At 37.5% G+C, this 20,115-nt stretch overlaps 1 protein-coding gene across 7 annotated transcripts in view; it reads right to left on the bottom strand.

Moving 5' to 3' along the window:
* Positions 1-20,115, bottom strand: part of NALCN (sodium leak channel, non-selective) — a 363,332-nt gene that overhangs the window by 66,194 nt on the left and 277,023 nt on the right. For all 7 annotated transcript variants that reach the window (XM_031001413.3, XM_055359447.2, XM_055359450.2 and 4 more), the window contains exon 18: positions 5,148-5,221. In XM_031001413.3, the coding sequence (XP_030857273.3) occupies positions 5,148-5,221 (74 nt within the window). The remainder of the gene's footprint in view (positions 1-5,147; positions 5,222-20,115) is intronic.

Below are 20,115 nucleotides of genomic sequence, written 5' to 3' on the forward strand. Positions count from 1 at the left end.
AGATACTGTCCTCACTAAGGAGGTACTCATGGCAAACCACAAAAGGATGGAACTTTCTAAAATAATGTAAAATGTTTAATTGTTTTATTTTAACATTTCTCTATTCATTCAGCCTTGCAGGAACGATAATGCATTTTTGCTCGATTTCAGGGCTTTGAATTAGAGGAAATCTCAACAAAGGTAGTGATGCTTTTGAAAGTACATTGCTATTTGTTTTTGATTTCGCCTGATGCAGAGAAAAGGTCACTGCCTTTTGAAAAGAAGCTTTATTTAGTGGAGCTGAACGATACAGTCTAAGTCAGAACAACAACAAATTTAATAGCAATCCTGGATTTTATAATTCAGGTAGTGGAACATCCTCTTCGGATAACTCTTAAAAAACAACGACACAGATGCCTGTTTGTGCCAAGTGAATCATCTGCATTTTAGCATGGGCCAGTAGCCTCAAGCTCTGTAAAAATGGCCCACTTTTTTTTTTTTCTCATCAAAGAGTTCTCAAATATATCAAAAAATTCATTTATATTTCTCAAAACATCAATTAATTTTAAAAAGTACAAGAACATGAATTAAAGATGATTATACGTAGAAATGGGTGATTCTACCTGTGAGTTACATACCTCAGGCTCTAGGGCCCTTCCTCTCTGAAAGACTTCTTCCTCTGTGGGCTGGAATTTCCTGTTCATAGTAATGTATATAACATACTTTCTGCTAGAATAATGTGGATCCTGTTTCAAACGGAAGATGGATATTTGGAAATGTGGGTCCCCCCTGAGAACTAAGACCCCTGGCAGCTCTCCAGCTTCATTTCCAGGGCTGAGAGCTGAGCCTCTGCGTCAATATGACTTGACTTGTCCAGGAAGGTAAAGCTGTTAACCAGTCAGCAACTTCACTGTTGATTTCAGGCACTTCCCACAAATTCATTTATCTGAACTATAGACTGCCGGGCCAACCCCTTTCTCCAGACAGTAGGTCACTCAACTGGTCAAGCTAGTCACCTACAAATAGTTGGTATTCATTAGGATTTTTTGTGAAGACTCTACCCAATGGGGATCAATCCCAAACTTAAAAAAAAAAAAACCACTATAAAAATCAGTTGTATTTGTTTGTTAAAGGTAATACATGTGTCTGGTTAAAAATCTAAAAGGCACAAAAGAAAAAATAAATTTCATGTGTGAAGAGGACAACATAAGGTCACCATTTATTTTTCTTCTCTTAGATCACCCAAGTCAAGAAGGAGAATGAAAATAGAAGGGCAAACTCGCTGTAAAGAATGGATTACTCAAATGTTGAACCAAAGCCGGGGGAAAGAACATGGAAAGCAGTGGAGAGGCACCAGGCAGGTCACTTTCTCTTTCTGGTCCTCAACCACAGCACTGCCGTCTTCAGAACAGTAACTATTACTTGTCCATACCAGGCATCTTCAATACTCCTCAACTCATATCAAGAATTCTGCCCAGTCTAAACAGACCTCCATCCTACAAACACTGAAACCCAAACCCAAAGCCTTACATATATCCACCTCTCACTTATCCCTTCTGAGACATTATGAAAACAAAGTGGCAGTTTCCCTTACTGCAATAAGTATTAAATTTCACTTTGCTTGGTCAATAGATTATTCAGACAATCTTTTTAAGGTAGATAAGAAAACTGAGGGTCAGATTAGTGAGTTGTTCAATGTTACAGAGAAGCAGAGCCTGATTCCAGCCAGGGGGGATTTAACACCAAGTCCAGTATCCTACATTAGATCTTCAGGGGCCCTGAAGATCGCCTCCTCCTAGCTCCCATGGAATAGACAAGACAGCTGAGAATTGAAATTAATTGTCTGTTTACACGGCCAGGCCTCCAGAAACCTTAAGTCAAGGGGTTGCTTTATTTTTTCCCAAATACTTGTTATTTTTTGGAAAGTTATCTCAAGATGCTAATATTTCATAAAAACTTCCTATTCTTATATCACTCTGGATTTAAGGTTTTTGTGATTTATCTTTATCTGCACACAAATTAGGACGAATGCCAACCTGTGATATTTGCCAGAATGATCCAGCTCAGGTCTCTTTTTCAAGCCTCCCTATACTGCTGTTTCTTACCTCCCTGGCGAGGAACCTCTTGGATAAGACTAAAGACAATAATTCTATGAAATTAAAAACACCTAGAAAGTTAAGAGGGATAGAACACTAAAACGGCAGTCTCTTCCAGATTTCTTTTATTTATATCAAGGTAGACCCATCTATTAAAAGACAGAATCTGCATCCTCTTTGTCTTAAAAGCCCTTTCATTTTTTAAAAGCCTTCTTTCAAAATGCAAATGGTCCTGGGAGACCCCACTGCTAAGTTATCCAGGAACTTTGGCAGAGTTTAATCGACAGCAAGGTTGGAGCCTAGGAGAGCGGAGTCCCTAGAGGCAGTAAAAAGACACTGAAAAAGTGGTGGAGAGCTTTTTCTCCTTCCCAATTTTGTGGAAGGTTATTCGAATCAATTGTCCTGAGGTTACTGCAAATATTTTCTTTTTTTTTTTTTAAAAAAATTCTTTTTCCCCCTCTTTTTTTCCTTTTAGCTGTTATTGTTCCTTGAATAACAGTATAAAACAACACAAACACTCATTGACACGGACCCAATCTATTCTTGACTTTTTAACTGATGGATCACACTATAATGCAGGTATGGTATCATTGCCATTACTATTACTACGATTAGTGGTGAAAAGATAAGTATTCCCAAAATATCAGTTTGATTTTTTGCACTTGCCCTTAATTCATGCAGAAACTAGCATAGAAGCAATGAAGAAACCATTCGCACAGAAGAAAAAACAAAATGGCTTTCTAAGATCAAATTTGTATTTTAAAAAATTCTAAGGTTTTTTATTTTTTCAAATTATGGCTTTTTATTTCCTGAGTTTCAAAAGGTGATATAGCTCAGGTAGTTTTAAGGTGCTGCCTCTCATTCTGTAGTATGCTGGGCTGTAGTAAAATATTATTGGCTGTGGGTATCACCTAAACTACACCATTGTTAGGCAAGTTAGAGGGGTCTATATTCCCTGATAGTCTTAAAAATATTGCTCATGTACATTACATAATTGAAAAAACAAAAACACTTCTGTATATTTAAAAATCAGCAACTATATCCCTCTTGCACCACGTTAAATAGAAGAATGTAATTTCTAGCATTATTGTGTTTGTGCTTGAAAATAATTTTGAGAAAATATTGGAGACTCTTAGCCATCCAATCTATTCAACTTTATGACATTGGGCACTTATTAAATCAGTTTTCATTGTTGAACCAATCAGCTGAATCTGTCAGAAAAAGTCTGGCTTTATTTTTCAATTCAAATAACATGTAACCACATGCCCTTGTGACAATCATGTTATTTCTAAGGCCTAACTCTAAGGTGGATAGCTTTGGGAAGGAAGTTATCCATAAAACTGTCACCTGGATAAATAATAAGGCACGGCCCCATGGGACCCTCTTTTTGGAGAAATCCAGGTGGGAACTGTCCTTTTGCTTGGCAACCCAGAGGATTTTACATCCCAGATTAATACACGCCATAGTTTCCGGATGAGTGAGAGTTTCACCTTTCTTTTGTAAACTGAGAGAGGGGTAAATAAGGACAGGAGGGTGAAAAAGGTAAAGTGATAGATCAGTTTTAAGGAAGAGTTCCTAGGGAAGTGAGGTCTGGAAATCTCTTCCTTGCAAGTATCTGTTTCAGCATCTGCCTTGGAAAGTCTCTGGGAACCCATTCACACAGAGGGCCCATTCACACTGCAAGGCAGTGGCTCTGGACAGGTGAGTAAGGTCCCTGTAGTTCCTGACTTGGCAGGCAGATACTCGATGCAGACTGAGAATTATGATGTCCTTGTAGGTAGTTTCTGGCTTGAGGGTGAATTTCTCTTTTTAGTGAGTGGATCAGCCTTGCTGTAGGACCCTACCATGAACCTGTCTGATGTAGATGCAGCTGGAATCATGATCCTGATGTAACATGTGTGGTTCAAGGCCAGCCTCACTGCATGATCTGATGGTAATACCAGGATGGAGTTACCAGCCAGTCGGTAGTAAGCCTAAGTTGGGACGCAGGTTTTCTATTTCGATGAGACCTTGTCTGTTTATCTCATCACATTTTGTGGTGATAATATACAAGCCCTAGAAATGCTTATTTTCATCTTATGACAGCTACTCCAACACATACTTATCTCTATGCATGAACGTCAGCCAATATAGAGAGAAATACTGTCTTGATGAGTTAGGAAATTTTTTTTGCACACAAATTTTAGGTAGTATTATAAAGTAAGAATAGTTTTAAAGATCATATATACTAAGCTTTATTTTCTCACACAGTCTTCCAAGTTATAGTAATATGCATTCTGGAGAGAATGCATTAATGTCTATTCCTAGTAATAAATCTAGTAGAAGGGAGCTAGAACTCCTTATCACTCACCGCAGGTTTGCAGGGGGCTTCCTGGCATGAATCTGTCCACTCGCCTTGCGAGCGATCCTACCTCCAGCTCCCAATCTTGAGTTGTGTCATCTACATATGTCTACGTAATATATGTACCAATAAATGATATTCCAAATGCTTATGTGTTTTTATACTCATCATGTTACTCCATAATATAACATAGTCTTATAAAACACTCAAGTCGGTTGCTTAATTTTCCTCCTTGATACTTCATTTCAGGGCATCTTCTAGAAAGTAGCATTAAAAGCATATGTTTTCATAGGCATTCTAAGATTGGTATACTTTTTATTATTTCCGGATTTTTAATAAATGTGCTCTTAATAGTGTAATGAACGATAATGAAAAAGTTTACCCTTTTACCATTTATCCTTTAGATTGCAATTTCTCCTTTACACATCACAAAAGATATAAAACTGTTAAAAATAACAGTAAGTTATTTTCACCTTTTGGTCAATGTTTATACTTATCATTTATGTTTAAATACTTGAAAAGAAAGAAAGGCCTACTGAGCTACTCAAATTTTTTTTTAGAAATGACATCAATATGTCTTTTACATTGTTTATAAGTATATAGATACTCAAAGCTACTTTCTGGCAGAAAGTATATGCTGATGCCCAGAACATTAATTCATTTTTCAAAAAGCTGTTTTTCGATTAATATAATCCCACTTGTGTTTAAATATGTGTTTTAATTGGTGTTACCTTAAGATTTTAGTGACTGCGGTCTCCTTTTCCAGAAGGTTCCTTGCCCTGATGCTGAAAACAGACTTGCGAAGCTGAAAATGATAAGAGTATGACTTTAGTTTTGGAATGTTAAGAAATAATATACTGTCAAATCATTCAATAGATGACATTGTTAAAACATGAAACATGAATATGTTTCGCTAAAGCATCATCGTACAATTGACAATTCTTGTCTATTTTTACTTTTATTTGGGCAGCACCATGAACAAACTTGTGGGGCCCTACGTCCCAGCCACGGATGGTGCATTGGCTGTGCCTCACTCTGATAATGGCCTTCGTCTGAATAAAATTTTCAGTTTCCAAAGACTTTAACGTTGACCCTCATACTGGACTCCTTATTTGTCTTTGATTAGCGCAATGTTCTCTAATCCACATTATGTCTGCTTCAGGTTCTTGGCCTGTAACCTAACACTAATCTGAACAATGAGTTTAGGAGTTGTTTTGCTTGCAGGCATGGGAAATGAACGAAATGGGCATTCAAGATCTCTTCCTAGTTGGCGATGATAAAATTACTCCAGAGAAGAGAACTAAGGAGAAAACCATCCTGGATGCTGACTGTAAATTCAAAGATATACTCCCCAAGCTCAGTTCTGTGTGTCTTGCTAGTTGCAGATTTTAGATTGGTGGAAGGTGTACAAGGAGTTAAAGCAGGCAGAAGAAGGGCAAAGAGAAAACAGGGAAATGGGCCATTATGTTCTCATAACAATAAATAAATAACTAGATTCACAATAATAAATAACTAGAATAAATAATAAATAACAGGAAAGTGTAACTCCAGTAGTCAGACTGAAGATAGTAATTGAGACCTGTTCATTTTGATCAATAGATTAGATTTACTGAGCACTTAGCATGATATTAGTGACCATAGGAGATTTAGGGAAAATAGAATTTGGAGTTCTTGGTTTCTAGAAGTGAATAGCCTAGATAGGAAGACAAGGGTAGGACACATGAGATCATCAGTGACAAGTACAGTGCAGTAGATGGCACAGTGCTAGATGATACACAGAGGAGAAAACACAAGATCAGAGGGGCTGGAGCTCTCTGCGGTGGAACAGCAAGTCTGGACTAGTCGGCAAAGGCTTCATTGAAAAAGTGGAGGTTATACTGGGCCTTGAAGGAAGGCTAAGATTCCTAGAGGCAAAGGCGGCACTGGGTGAAGGACTGAAGTGGACATGTGTGCACAGGGCAAGTTAATTTGGTACAAACTACCTGTATAAGTGCTGTGCTAGCCAGATCTTGAAACCAGGCAAGAAGCCCTACAGGGCATACTGTGTTTCAAACAAAGTTGATGGGGGAAAGAAAACCCTCGGAAGACAGAAAACTCTGTATTCAGTAAAAATAGATCACCTAATTAGTTTCTTTTCAACAAGGGTTAGGTATGTTGAGGTACAAACCCACAGCACCCCATTCTACAAACAAAGCTATGAACAAATGCTATAATGTCAGTCAATGTGTCCATAAAGCCATAGTGGAGAAGAACCAGAGTAACAAACAGGTCTTTTTAGTCACAAATGATAACCTAGATAACATCAAAACTAGCAATCCACTTTTCATATTTTACAGCAGATATGTAGTAAAGATCAGCATCACTGAACATACTGGTGATTTCCCCCTCATGAGGAAAGGTGGTTCGTTCATTTTTCTGCTCAAAAATGAAAAAACGGAATTGGTTTCATTATTCACTAGAACTCTTAGGAGAAAAATTAATGTATGGACAAGGAGACAAGAGTGGATACCAACTATTTGGAACTTCCATTTTCTTGGTAGCACATACATGCTATTTCCAATGATAAATCTTGAAACTTTCCTACTTCTCCCCTCCTGAAAGAGTTGACTTTTGGCATAATTTTTTTTTTTTTTTTTTTAAGATAGTCTTGCTCTGCCATCCAGGCTGGAGTGCAGTGGTGTAATCTCAGCTCACTGCAACTTCCACCTCCTGGGTTCAAGCGATTCTCCTGCCTCAGCCACCCGAGTAGCTGGGACTACAGTTGCCCGCCACCACGCCTGACTGATTTTTGTATTTTTAGTAGAGATGGGGTTTCACCATATTGGCCAGGCTGGTCTTGAACTCCTGACCTTGTGATCTACCTGCCTCAGCCTCCCAAAGTGCTGAGATTACAGGCGTGAGCCACCACACCCGGCCAAAAGTTGACTTTTGACATGGATTTAACCTCTCTGAGTTGACAGCTCAGCTCCTAAGGAAAGCTGCTTGGAGCCGCTTTTGGAGATGGAAGACTCAGCTGGTGGCCCCATCATCATGGAGCATCTGCTCTTTAGACACCTAAGAACACACATAGTCCTGAGACAGACCCAGGCACAGAGGCCCTGTGACAGTGAGTTTTAAGAGAGGACTCCAGATTCCACAACTCTTATTTCATCTTGAAAGGACAATGACGTGTGTTAGTTGTCTTTCCCTCAGTGGAAGATGAGAGTCTGAATCCAATCACTTATCTACTGCCCCTGCAATTTCACGTTAGGAAAAACTTTTGGGATAATATCTGGTACACTATTGCCTAAATGATTTCTGCCCTGCACAAGATTGCTAAAAGGCTACTGAATGGCCTTTGTCCTGAATTTGAACTAAGACAAAATACAGTATTAATTCATACAGGAGAGTACTTGAGAACTGTTTTTATAACTAATGCCAGAGGTAGCAGGAGAATCAATATTATAATAGAAAAACATCAGATTTAGCTTTGGGATTTTTGTTTTGTTTTGTTTTGTTTTTTGAGAAAGAGTCTCACTCTGTTGCCCAGGTTGGAGGGCAGTGGTGTGATCCCGGCTCACTGCAACCTCCGCCCCCTGGGTTCAAGCAATACTCCTGCCTCAGCCTCCCTAGTAGCTGGGATTACAGGCATGCACTACCACACCGGCTAATTTTTGTATTTTTAATAGAGACGAGGTTTCACCATGTTGGCCAGGCTGGCCTCAAACTCCTGACCTCAAGTGATCCACTGACCTTGGCCTCCCAAAGTGCTGGGATTACAGGTGTGAGCCTCCACACCTGGCCTTTGGGATGTTCTTAAAAGAAGGAAAGGACGCACACACACACATATATGTCTTCTTTCATCTACTGATACATATATATATTATATTACATTTGATGTCCTAGATATGTATTTAGATCGTTATATACTTTCTTTTTTCTACTAAATAAAGAAGGCCTATAGTGATTATCTAGTTATTCCCTTCTTTTTTCTTACTTCTATAGTAAAGCTTTGCGAATTTTTTTTGGCAAAGGGCATTCCTAGACTGCGCTAAACACAAAGAGCTCAGAGCTACATTGCTCTGCAGTGCCCTCTTCTGGCTCTAAAAGATACTGACAATCACCTGAAATAATTAGCAAAACAAAGAATACAGAGATCCATTTCATGATGAGTAATTTCAGATCTGAAATTGTAAATTACAGCTATGAAAGGAGCCAGTAATTGCTCATTCTAGATCTAAACATATCAGAGATGTGGGAATAAAAAGGAAGGGGATGAATGATGGAATTACAAAGAGTTTACTTTGAAAAAAGTCAAAGATTCGTTGAAAAAGATTTTCTTTGGTTTTGTTTGGAAACTGAAAACATCCAACTGCCTCAGATAACAATTCTTTGACAGAATTAATAACTCAAAACAAGTAAATTAAATTTAAATTATCAACAATATACAGATATTTTAAGTCTTGAACTTCTAAGTTAAAACACGTTTCCAGAATTATATACTTTAACACATAATTCAAAAGCTTCAACTCAATTCCCATAGAGTTATTTGTGATTGAATAATTTGGACCTGAAAGACATTCCAATGTATGACTCTTGCTGATTTTTTGGCAATGTCTTCTAATTAATCTACATGTTACCCTTTTTTCCCCTTAAAATAGAGAAACCTGGGCCATTTGACCTATAGTTTTTGAGTCTGGATTTTTTTTTTTCTTTTTTTGACAGGGTTTCGTTCTGTCACCCAGGCTGGAGTGCATGCAGTGGAATTATCATGACTCACTGCAGTCTTGACCTCCTGGGCTCAATCAATCCTCCTGTCTCAGCCTTCTGAGTAGCTGGGACTACAGGCGTGTGCCATCACATATAGCTAAGTAACATTTTTTTTTTTTAAGAGATGGGGTTTCTTCATGTTGCACAGGCTGGTCTTGAAATACCTGGGCTCAAGTGATCCTCCTGCCGTGGCCTCCCAATATGCTGGGATTGTAGGAGTAAGCCACCGCTCCCAGCCAAGAGAGAGTCTGGATTTTGCTGAAAGGACACTCTTGGTACAGTTCAACACGTTCTTCTGTATTCTATTTTCTGAAAATTGGCAGCTGGATCCAGAGGTTTCATCATACAGACTCTGGTTTCATCCCTTTGGCAAGGCCATAGGTGGTGTCAGATTCTTCCATCGAAAGTAACAGAGTGTGTGTGTTTCTTTTTGTGATGTTACGGGTCTTGATGTTCATTTCTTAGATCCGTTGACTTCATTCAGTTGGCAAAATTGTCACTTCTTTTTCATTTATTAGTTGGGATAGTTTTATAATGAGGTGCTTTCCCTCCTGTATTATTTGGTTACCCAGTAGCAAAATTGGTATGGAAAAGCCAAGATAAATGCTTGATTATCGACTTTTACTTATTAATTTTACATAGTTGATTTTCTATCATCGCTCAAGGTAACCAATTACTATTTTTTAAATGTCATTATGAACTCAAGATTTAAACTTATTTAATGTTTAATGGATTTCAGTCCATGTCAATTACCATTTCTTACTGTAAGTCAAATTATCTCTACTGTGCTCATCGGGAGTTTTTCAAGTTGGTCAGTGTGTAGGTTCTTTTTATATGACCCTCGTAGTCTTTGACAAAGCTTCCTTGTTCCTAGTATGACAAGATGCTCCAAGGTCATCTTGTACACTTCCTATTCAAAATCAACCATTTTCTTCAAGAAGCCCTGGTTTACTTATTGGAAAATTGGAAAAATGGTGTTTCAAGAACATATCTAGAGTCCATAGATGCTCACTGCTATGGAGTTGGTCACTGTTTCAAATATTTTGCCTGGGTTTACTCTGATGTTTTCAATTTAAATTCATGACCCAGGATTTTTTTTTTTTTTTTTTTTTTTTTTTAGTTGTACTTTAAGTTCTGGGGTACATGAGCAGAACGTGCAGGTTTGTTACATAGGTATGCATGTCCCACAGTGGTTGGCTGCACCCATCAACCCATCATCTACATTAGGTATTTCTCCTAATGCTATCCCTCCCCTTGCCCCCCACCCTGATAGCCCCCAGTGTGTGATGTTCCCCTCCCTGTGCCCATATGTTCTCATTGTTCAATTCCTACTTATGACTGAGAACATGCTGTGTTTGGTTTTCTGTTCCTGTGTTAGTTTGCTGAGAATGATGGTTTCCAGCTTCATCCGTGTCCCTGCAAAGGACCTGAGCTCATTCTTTTATATGGCTGCATAGTATTCCATGGTGTATACGTGCCACGTTTTCTTTAGGATTTTTATTTTTACCTAAGCTTTTCTATATGATATCTATATCTCCTTTTTTCTCCACAAAGAGCACTCTTGATTATCAAGAGCACCAGGCATGCCAGAATTAGATTGTCTCACAGTGACTCAGTTTTATTTCACATTTCATAGGCAATAGTCTCAGAATGAAAATACACAACCAAGAAAACTACTGAATATCTTAAGGGTTTGCATATCTTCTTCCCATTCACCTCCTCATTTGTATATCTGTACTCTATCCATATTAGAACAAATAATTATTACATATTTCACTCTTCATGTTGTCCTTATGTAGTTAGTTGTTACATATGAATGTGAATTTTTATGCCAAATGGTTTAAGAGTCCCTTTTGGAGTTCATTTAGGTTATCTGAGGCATGTTTTTTAGATTACAGGTTCATTGAAACAAGATTACTTGTATCTTACATTACTCATATTCTTAGATCTTGAAAGCAGCTTCTCTGACCTTGAAAGTTGAAAGTCAGTTTTCAGGATGGAAAAAAATCTGGCTCAGATATTCTTTGCCTGGGCATCCTATATATGTTACTCTATTTTCTTCTGACATAAAGCATTGCTGCTGAAAAATCTCATGATAATTTAACGTTCTTTCCTTTATAAATCACTTGTTCTTATTTGGGCTAGATACCATTTTTTAAAAAAATTTAAAGACCTGTCATTTGTCTGGTGTATGTATTGTTTTTAATCATTTACTCCAATATTTTTAGGTGTGTGCTGTCAATATATAGTTTCATATCTTTTTATGTTTCAGAAAAGTTTAGTATACATTTTATTCTCTTCCTGTGGTTTTTCTTCCTTAGGGACACCTATAACGCAGATGTCGGATTTTTGACTTTCTTCAATTTGTCATTTTTCTTGCAAATCATTTTCATCTCTTTCTTCATTTCTCTTTGATTTTAAAAAATGTCCTCTTCTCCATTTTCTATTTCTCACTTTTGAATCATCTGAGGTCTCTTTATGTTCCTTCTTGTTTAGTTTTCATTGCTTTAATTTATAACTTTTCTCAGTTCTGGCACCTCATTTCTGAGTTTTTCTAACTTTTATTTATGCTGCTATTTCATCCTTATGTAATTTTTAATGTCTTTTAACTAATTTTTCAATAGTATGCTACAGTTTGAGCTGGTTAGAGCACGTTTTTATAGGTTGCTTTCCTTGTCTACAGTGAGAGACAGTATTCTGCTCACTGTTTTTTTCTTATAATAACATTTGCAGGGAATTTGGCTTTGAAAATTTTCCTTACTCATTTTTATACAAAATTAGTTTTCCCAAACGGTTTAGTATTTCTCTTCTAACTTCAGAGTTTCCTCTTCTGTTGTTTTAATATAGCGATCAAATATGGTAGCTTTCTTTCTGGAATTTCCAAGCTCTGTTTCCCAGTCCTCCTCCCCCGACAAATTTTGTCTGGATCTGCTTTTATCCTTATCACTCTTGTTCCTGGACTGTTCAATTTTGATTCCACTCCTGGACTTTTTATTTCAGAGTGGAGCTAAGATGTTCTACCATTCCATGGACATTGGATGCTCTGTAACTAAGCTTGGTTTCCTCCCACAGACGCTAATATCATGCAAATCATGTGGCTGTTTGTCAACACTTGCTTTTATTTAGGGTTTGTGGATTACCGAGTTTTATGGTAAATATTAACTATGGATTTGGGGTTTTGATATCTTGGTATTCTTTTTGTTTTCATGTGGGAATTCGAGATTAAAAAACGATGCCAATGCCTCTGTCATCTTTATAGAAGAAGGCTCCTTAATTTTTTCTTGTTGAATTTTAAAGTAGATTGATCAATTTTATTACTGCTTCCAAAGAACAAAATTTCAATTATGTTGATATTATTCATCACCTCTTTTCCCCCCGTTTGATTAATAACTGCTTTTCTCTTTATTATTTCTTTCTTTCTGCTATCTTAGTGTTTCCTTGGTTGATAATTTTTCTAAATTCTTGAAATGAATGCTTGGAGGATTAATTTAAGCCTATATTTCTTTACTAGATATTCATTCAGGGCTATATTTTTTCCTCTAAAAATGCCATTAGCTACTTCCCACAAGTTTGATGCATCTTTTGTTCATTATTTTTTAATTGTAGATTTTTTTTTATTTTCATTGGTGTTTCTTCTTTGCTTATTTGAAAGTAGTTTTAAATTTCTGAATGTGTAGGTTTTTTTGTGGTTATTTTCTTCTTATTAGGTTTCTGATTTTGTTACATTTTGGTCAAATAATATCTTTTCTAGGACACTGATGTGTATATATTTAGAAGTCTTTGTGGTAAATGGTTACATCTAAAATCATACATGTGTTCTTGAATTAGAATGTTATTCTCTAGTCATTGAATGAAGAATTTTAAAGATACCCATTGCACATTTAAAAATGTACATTTTATAACTTCTACATCTGTATTTCTTGGCTCCTTGATCTGTGCTGAGGTGATATATACATATTTTAAACTTAATCTTCAAACTAATCCTCATAGGTAGGTAAGGTATTATTATCTCCTTTTTCCAGATTAAAGATCTAAGGGTCATAAAAATTAAGTTGTCTAAGTTCACTCAGATAATAAACTGCAAAATTATTACTAGAACTCTGGATCATGCAGCTTCAGTGTTCAAATCTTTTCACTGCATCATGTCTATGTAAAATGTCACTAGGCTTAGTATAAAAAAGCATTTTCTAAACTAAACTATATCATAAGAAAATATTATCTGCTTGACTTGAAATATTTTGTTTACATATAAACTCTTGCTATTCTCACATCCTAATGCAAAATCGAAACTAACCAACTTTTTGTTTGTTCTACATATGCATAATTGATTTTCAGAATAATGACTCTGAAGCACTGAAAGAGAGCAATACATTTCCTAACTCATTAAAGCTAGTATGATCATAGTTTTTATATTTCACACTTACTGATTCCTTAAAATCTGGGATCCACCAAAACTCTCAATCAATCAGAATATTAATTTGATTAATTCGATCACCCAGAAGTAACCACAGACCTATTTTGAATATAGATTCCTTTAGGATGCGGCAATGCTTAGACCTAAAGAACCATAGCTTGACCCTAGAAACCACCTTCAGAATGAAGCCGTCAATATTTATTTGACAAAGCACACCACAAGTATTATAAATATTCAATAGCTTTTTTGATTTACAATGTTAACAATACCTTTCTGTTTCTAACTGGGAAAAAGTTTGAGCGGCTCCATTTTTCTTTTCTCACTTTACAAATATTAACAGGTTAATAATAAATGGGAAAGTGGTTATAAAAACATATGACCATAAGACACAAAACCATGGTCCAATGAATACGGCTTGATGAATGTCATTTCTGCTAGAGAGGTGTAGTGTAATTATTGTAATGAGCCACTTTATTGAATAAGTCTCCCAAATAAAATATAGTAATTGGGAATAAGCAATTACTTAAAATTGCATGGGTTGAAGGTGGTATCTCATTTGACTGTATTTGAATTTTCATGCACCCGTGAATTCAAAATTAATCCCAAAGTGCATACGACAGATCATGTGTGTGGCAAGATGTTTCTATAAAATAAACTTTCTCTGGAATTGACATTATGCTTAGAAAAAAATTTTTAAAAGGTGATTAATGTGAGCATCAGCAAGATTAAAATGTTGATTATGGATGTATATAAAGGTGAATACCATTATAATATCATGTTATGAAGCTTTGAACAGTATCTTAAAATGTGAATTTTGTGAAGAGAATTTTAGATGATGGGTCAAGATTTCTTATTGTAGGCTGGGTGCGGTGGCTCACGCCTGTAATCCCAGCACTTTGGGAGGCCGAGGTGGGTGGATCACAAGGTCAGGAGATCGAGACCATCCTGGCTAACATGGTGAAACCCCGTCTCTACTAAAAAATAGAAAAAATAAGCCGGGCATGGTGGTGGGCGTCTGTAGTCCCAGCTGCTCGGGAGGCTGAGGCAGGAGAATGGTGTGAACCTGGGAGGCAGAGCTTGCAGTGAGCCGAGATCGCGCCACTGCACTCCAGCATGGGCCACAGAGCGAGACTCTGTCTCAAAAAAAAAAAAAAAAAAAGATTTCTTTTTGTAACTTATTTCAATATCATGTGTTCTGAACCCTGTAAAAACACTATGTGTAGGAGTTAAAATATTCATATAAACATGCATGTGCACGTGTGTGCATGCCATGCATACACCAAATCTTCGCTCTTCCTTTGGACTCCTAGGCACCCAGCACAAGTTGATCCCTGCCCTGTGTGAAACATCTTTTTATCTTTCTGTAAATTCCAATAGATTGTAAACTCCTTAGGATATGTATAATGTATTATTTGTTTATTACATTTTCTTTCATTGTCTAGCACTGTGCATTGTTGGTGCTTGAAATATATTTGAAAACTGAATTAATTTCATAATATTAAAGTATTACTTTTTCTGTCTTATATATTTTAATGTAGTTAGTCCTTGAAAATAAGAAATATGAATGAGGGAAAAATTACAAAGAGGTACTGCTTATTTTGAAATGAATCAACTAACTTGATATATAGGAACATCTTGTAATATTAGAAACTAAACAATTTAAAACTTAATCGATCTGATTTTTTTTGCACGTGAATGTTATGACAATGCTTTGGCCACTAACACAGTAGCCTGGGGTCACTGTGGTCAAATCTCCAACATCTTACACATCAAATAATGAAACTGTGCAAAAATCGAGGGAAAAGCAATATCTTCGAGTACTGAAACAAATTTAGATAGGTTTAATATACAGTACTTAATGATAAGAAACTATAAATGCCCGGGTGCGGAGACTCACGCCTGTAGTCCCAGCACTTTGGAAGGCCGAGGCGGGTGGATCACGAGGTCAGGAAATCGAGACCATCCTGGCTAACACGGTGAAACCCTGTCTCTACTAAAAATACAAAAAAATTAGCCAGGCGTGGTGGCGGACGCCTGTAGTCCCAGCCAGGAGGCTGAGGCAGGAGAATGGCGTGAACCCGGGAGGCAGAGCTTGCAGTGAGCTGAGATCGTGCCACTGCACTCCAGGCTGGGTGACAGAGCGAGACTCCGTCTCAAACAAACAAACAAACACAACTATAAATATATGCTAGATAGATTTTAATTACAAAAGTAAAATACAAAATGACTTTATGATTATATCTAGTATAAACAGGAAGGCAAAGATTGGAAATCTGCAGAGACAAAAGAAGGTGAGTGGGCTTGTGATTCTAGAGTAAATGTCAGATACTTTTAACCTGTTTGTGAATTTAGAAATTCCAAATTTTTTTTTGTTTTGAGACGGAGTCTCGCTGTATCGCCCAAGCTGGAGTGCAGTGGCATGATCTTGGCTCACTGCAACCTCCGCCCCCTGGGCTCAAGCAATTCTCATGCCTCAGCCTCCCGAGTAGCTGGGACTATAGTTGTGTGCCACCATGCTCAGCTAATTTTTTTTAGTAGAGATGGGGTTTCACCATGTTGCCCAGGATGGTCTCGAACTCCTGAGCTCAGGTGATCCGCCAGCCTTGGCCTCCCAAAGTGCTGGGATTATGGGTGTAGAAATTCGAAATTTAAGGTCTGTGGCAACACAAGGAAGCAGCACTTGGACTGAACACCATCATCAGCAACAAATACAACACACTGAGACTAGCATGACACTTGACAGAAGAGAAAATTTATAAGTAAAACTGTAGTCAGAAGAGGAAAAAGTTTAAAAAGAAGAGCAAAATGTAAATTTCCAAGACAGATTTAGCAGCAGCCTTAACTCCTTGATACCTCTTTTGTACATGATACAGAAAATGCGATTAAAAATCTTTTAAATTACCTATAAAAAATTCTTAATCCTAGACTGATTTACTTTTGACTCTCAATGCACATTTACTAAGGAATACAAACAGCTGATATATAGTTCCAACCTAAAAATGGTTACACAATTAAATATTCTGCAAAAATAATCATTGAGAGGGAATTCCTACTCTTATGTTAGTTGAAGATAGAAAGATGTGTTTGTTTACTCAGGGCCCAGCAAACTGTTTGCATATAATGGCCCTCAAAAATGATTGTTGGATGAAAGCGTGAGCGCTCACACACACAGATATTTGGTTTTAGCTTGAGAATTTACTGCAAAGACCAGTAAGAAGAAAAAATGGTTTGATTTTATAGTATGCATCATGTTATTTATTTATTTTTATTATACTTTAAGTTCTAGGGTACATGTGCACAACGTGCAGGTTTGTTACATAGGTATACATGTGCCATGTTGGTGTGCTGCACCCATTAACTCGTCATTTACATTAGGCATATCTCCTAATGCTATCCCTCCCCCCTCCCCCTGCCCCATGACAGGTCCCAGTGTGTGATGTTCGCCTTCCTGTGTCCAAGTGTTCTCATTGTTCAGTTCCCACCTATGAGTGAGAACATGCAGTATTTGGTTTTTTGTCCTTGTGATAGTTTGCTGAGAATGATGGTTTCCAGCTTCATCCATGTCCCTACAAAGGACATGAACTCATTGTTTTTATGACTGCATAGTATTCCATGGTGTATATGTGCCACATTTTCTTAATCCAGTCTATCATTGATGGACATTTGGCTTGGTTCCAAGTCTTTGCTATTGTGAATAGTGCCGCAATAAACATACGTGTGCATGTGTCTTTATAGCAGCATGATTTATAATCCTTTGGGTATATACCCAGTAATGGGATGGCTGGGTCAAATATATTTCTAGTTCTAGATCCTTGAGGAATCGCCACACTGTCTTCCACAATGGTTGAACTAGTTTACGGTCCTACCAACAGTGTAAAAGTGTTCCTATTTCTCCACATCCTCTCCAGCACCTGTTGTTTCCTGACTTTTTAATGATCGCCATTCTAACTGGTGTGAGATGGTATCTCATTGTGGTTTTGATTTGCATTTCTCTGATGGCCAGTGATGATGAAATCTTATGCATCTTTTTATTTCTTTCCATTATTGTGACTAAATTGGGAATCCATTATCTACTAAAGCATTTTTAAGCTAGAGAGAAGTGTACAGAGTTTTCATATTTGACATGAGGAACACCAATTCTTCCCTTTGAGATACAACCCATGGTTACATGGTAGCATCATGTCATCTGTCACTCTTTTCCTGGAGATACATCTTGAATGGTACTGCAGAGAAGCTAAGCCATTATTTAAAAAAAATTCTTTCAAAAGACCAAAAGCCCTAAAAATGAAAATAGGCTGTGTTTGTTCGTTCGTTTGTTCATTCTCTCTCTCTCTCTCTTTTAAGGTGAACAAATATTCATTCATCCTGGAAATTATAGATCAGGCTGAGTAACTTGCTATGTGAGGAGTTACAAGAACAAATTATCAAGCACTCTATAATCATATAGGACATTATAAAATGCTGTATGGCAATAAAAAAAACAGAAGAGTAAATCTTACCAGAATGACTTAACTTACTTCTTCAGATTCGAAGACACCGTGTAGACAATAGGGATAGCAACTAAAATATCAACAAAAATCAAACTCTAAAAAAATCAGACTTAGGTACCAAAAGGAAATTGATCAGTAATTAATATATTGCACTCAACTAGACTGTTACATCTGAAGGTTAAATTTATGTAAAAGTCTTTTCTCCTAATTGATTAATAGAAATCTGTTTGCTGAGTCTGACTTCATGGTACAGTTTAATAACAGTAACCTTTCTTGTCTGGTTTGAGAGGCACAGAACATATGCTAGCCCAGGTGCAATGCTAGGTATTTAACATTATTACATTACTTGATTCTCACAACAAACCTTGAAAATGAGAATTATCTCCACTTTACTGATGAGGGTTGGAACCTGCACCACTCAATCACTCTTCTACCCAATTTCTCTCAAACATCGAGCACCTGATGCTTTGCATACCTTTGCATATATGTCCCTCTCTGCCTGGGGTGCTTTCTTCCTTTATCAATCAATCACGCTTCTTCTGTAAGGGGAACTTAGGGGGTTCTGTCTCATGGTTCCAGTAATACTTTTTACTTTCATGCATGTATGTGCATTTCCTCCCATTCGACTATGAGCTTCTAAAGGGTACAGTTCGCATCTTGCTCACTGTTGAATTCCCACAGCCCAGAGAATGGCAGATGAATAATGGGTGCTCTATAAATGTTTGTTGAATGACTGAATGTTAATGAGTTATAAAAGAAAATGGGTAAACAAAACATAGTCATTCCAACGATCATTTTCCTCTTTACTGTACGTAAGTTAGCTGTTCATTGTGAAGGCTTATTAAAGAACTATCATATGCTTCAGCAGAAAGGAGGCTGACAAGAGGGTGGGCAGATATTGCCCTACTGTCAGAGAAATATTCACTGTTCATTATTATGTGGGCTCTGATTCTATGCTGGGAAGTACAGGGGCACGAGGTGGAGGTGCTGGGACAGCCCTCATCCTAGCATGGCTCCAGGAGGTTCACTCATGCTTCCCAGGCTATTGCAGGTTCTGACATAGGAAATGGTGCATCAGCCAAGACAGCAGCACAGAACCATCCTCAGGCCACAGGGCAGTGAGACGCCGTAGACTCAACCACAGGTGAGACCTTGACCTTGACTGGATGTCTCACTTCGGAGAACAGAGCAGGCTGCTTTTATTACAGGGTTACTCGAAAGTCAAGTTCAGATCTCACTTTATTAATCACCACTCTGCTTAAGGAAACTAGAGTTTAATTTCAATAATATGGAGGAAAAATACAAGTAGAAATTGTTGCTTGATTTCTTTCTGCTTGGAAACTGGAAAAGCCCATCTCAAAATCCTTGAATCAGGAAGAAAAGGAACCTCACACAATTGCTCACAGGAACGGTAGGTAGCAGGATAAAGGGATGGGGAAATGACCACTTGGGAAGGTCGTTTCTATGGAGTCTCAAAGGACAGGCAGGAAAACACTCTTTCCTGTCTTTTCCTTTTAGGATCTGGGTCAGCCCCAAGATTTTAAAGATTTTTGTTTGCTGGCTGTTTTCTGGGAGAAGGACAGGTATTTTAAACTGTATAATAAAGGTGATCCACCAGGGCTATTTTTTAAAACATGGTTTCTGCAAAGTGAGGTTGCCATGGGAATTACTCATCCCTGTTCAAAGCTTGGGTAATTACTGGGAGAAAATCTTGCCTAATGTGCTTTTGTGTTTTCTGCAATGCTTCATCAAACCCCAGCCCCCTTCTGGGGTTGCTGTCAGTTGTTGTTTTTTTCTCCCTGAACTTGCAGTCTTCAGGCACCTGGGGCTTCACTATTTTCCCTGGAAAGAGAAAGGTGATTCCCTCTAGCATAGCGAAGTCAGAAGTTTCTCCTGGTACAAGATAACCATTAAGAGAACAGTTTTATTTTATTGTTCCTTTGTTCGTGTTATGAGAATCACCGATAAACCAGCCTCTAATGTCCTTTTTCTTTCATACCAGTCACTGAGGAAAAACAGCCTCAATTTGCACAATTTGCAGAGGGC

This window comes from Gorilla gorilla, chromosome 14, assembly GCF_029281585.2.
Source record: "Gorilla gorilla gorilla isolate KB3781 chromosome 14, NHGRI_mGorGor1-v2.1_pri, whole genome shotgun sequence".
In the NCBI taxonomy this organism is placed as follows: Eukaryota; Metazoa; Chordata; class Mammalia; order Primates; family Hominidae; genus Gorilla; species Gorilla gorilla.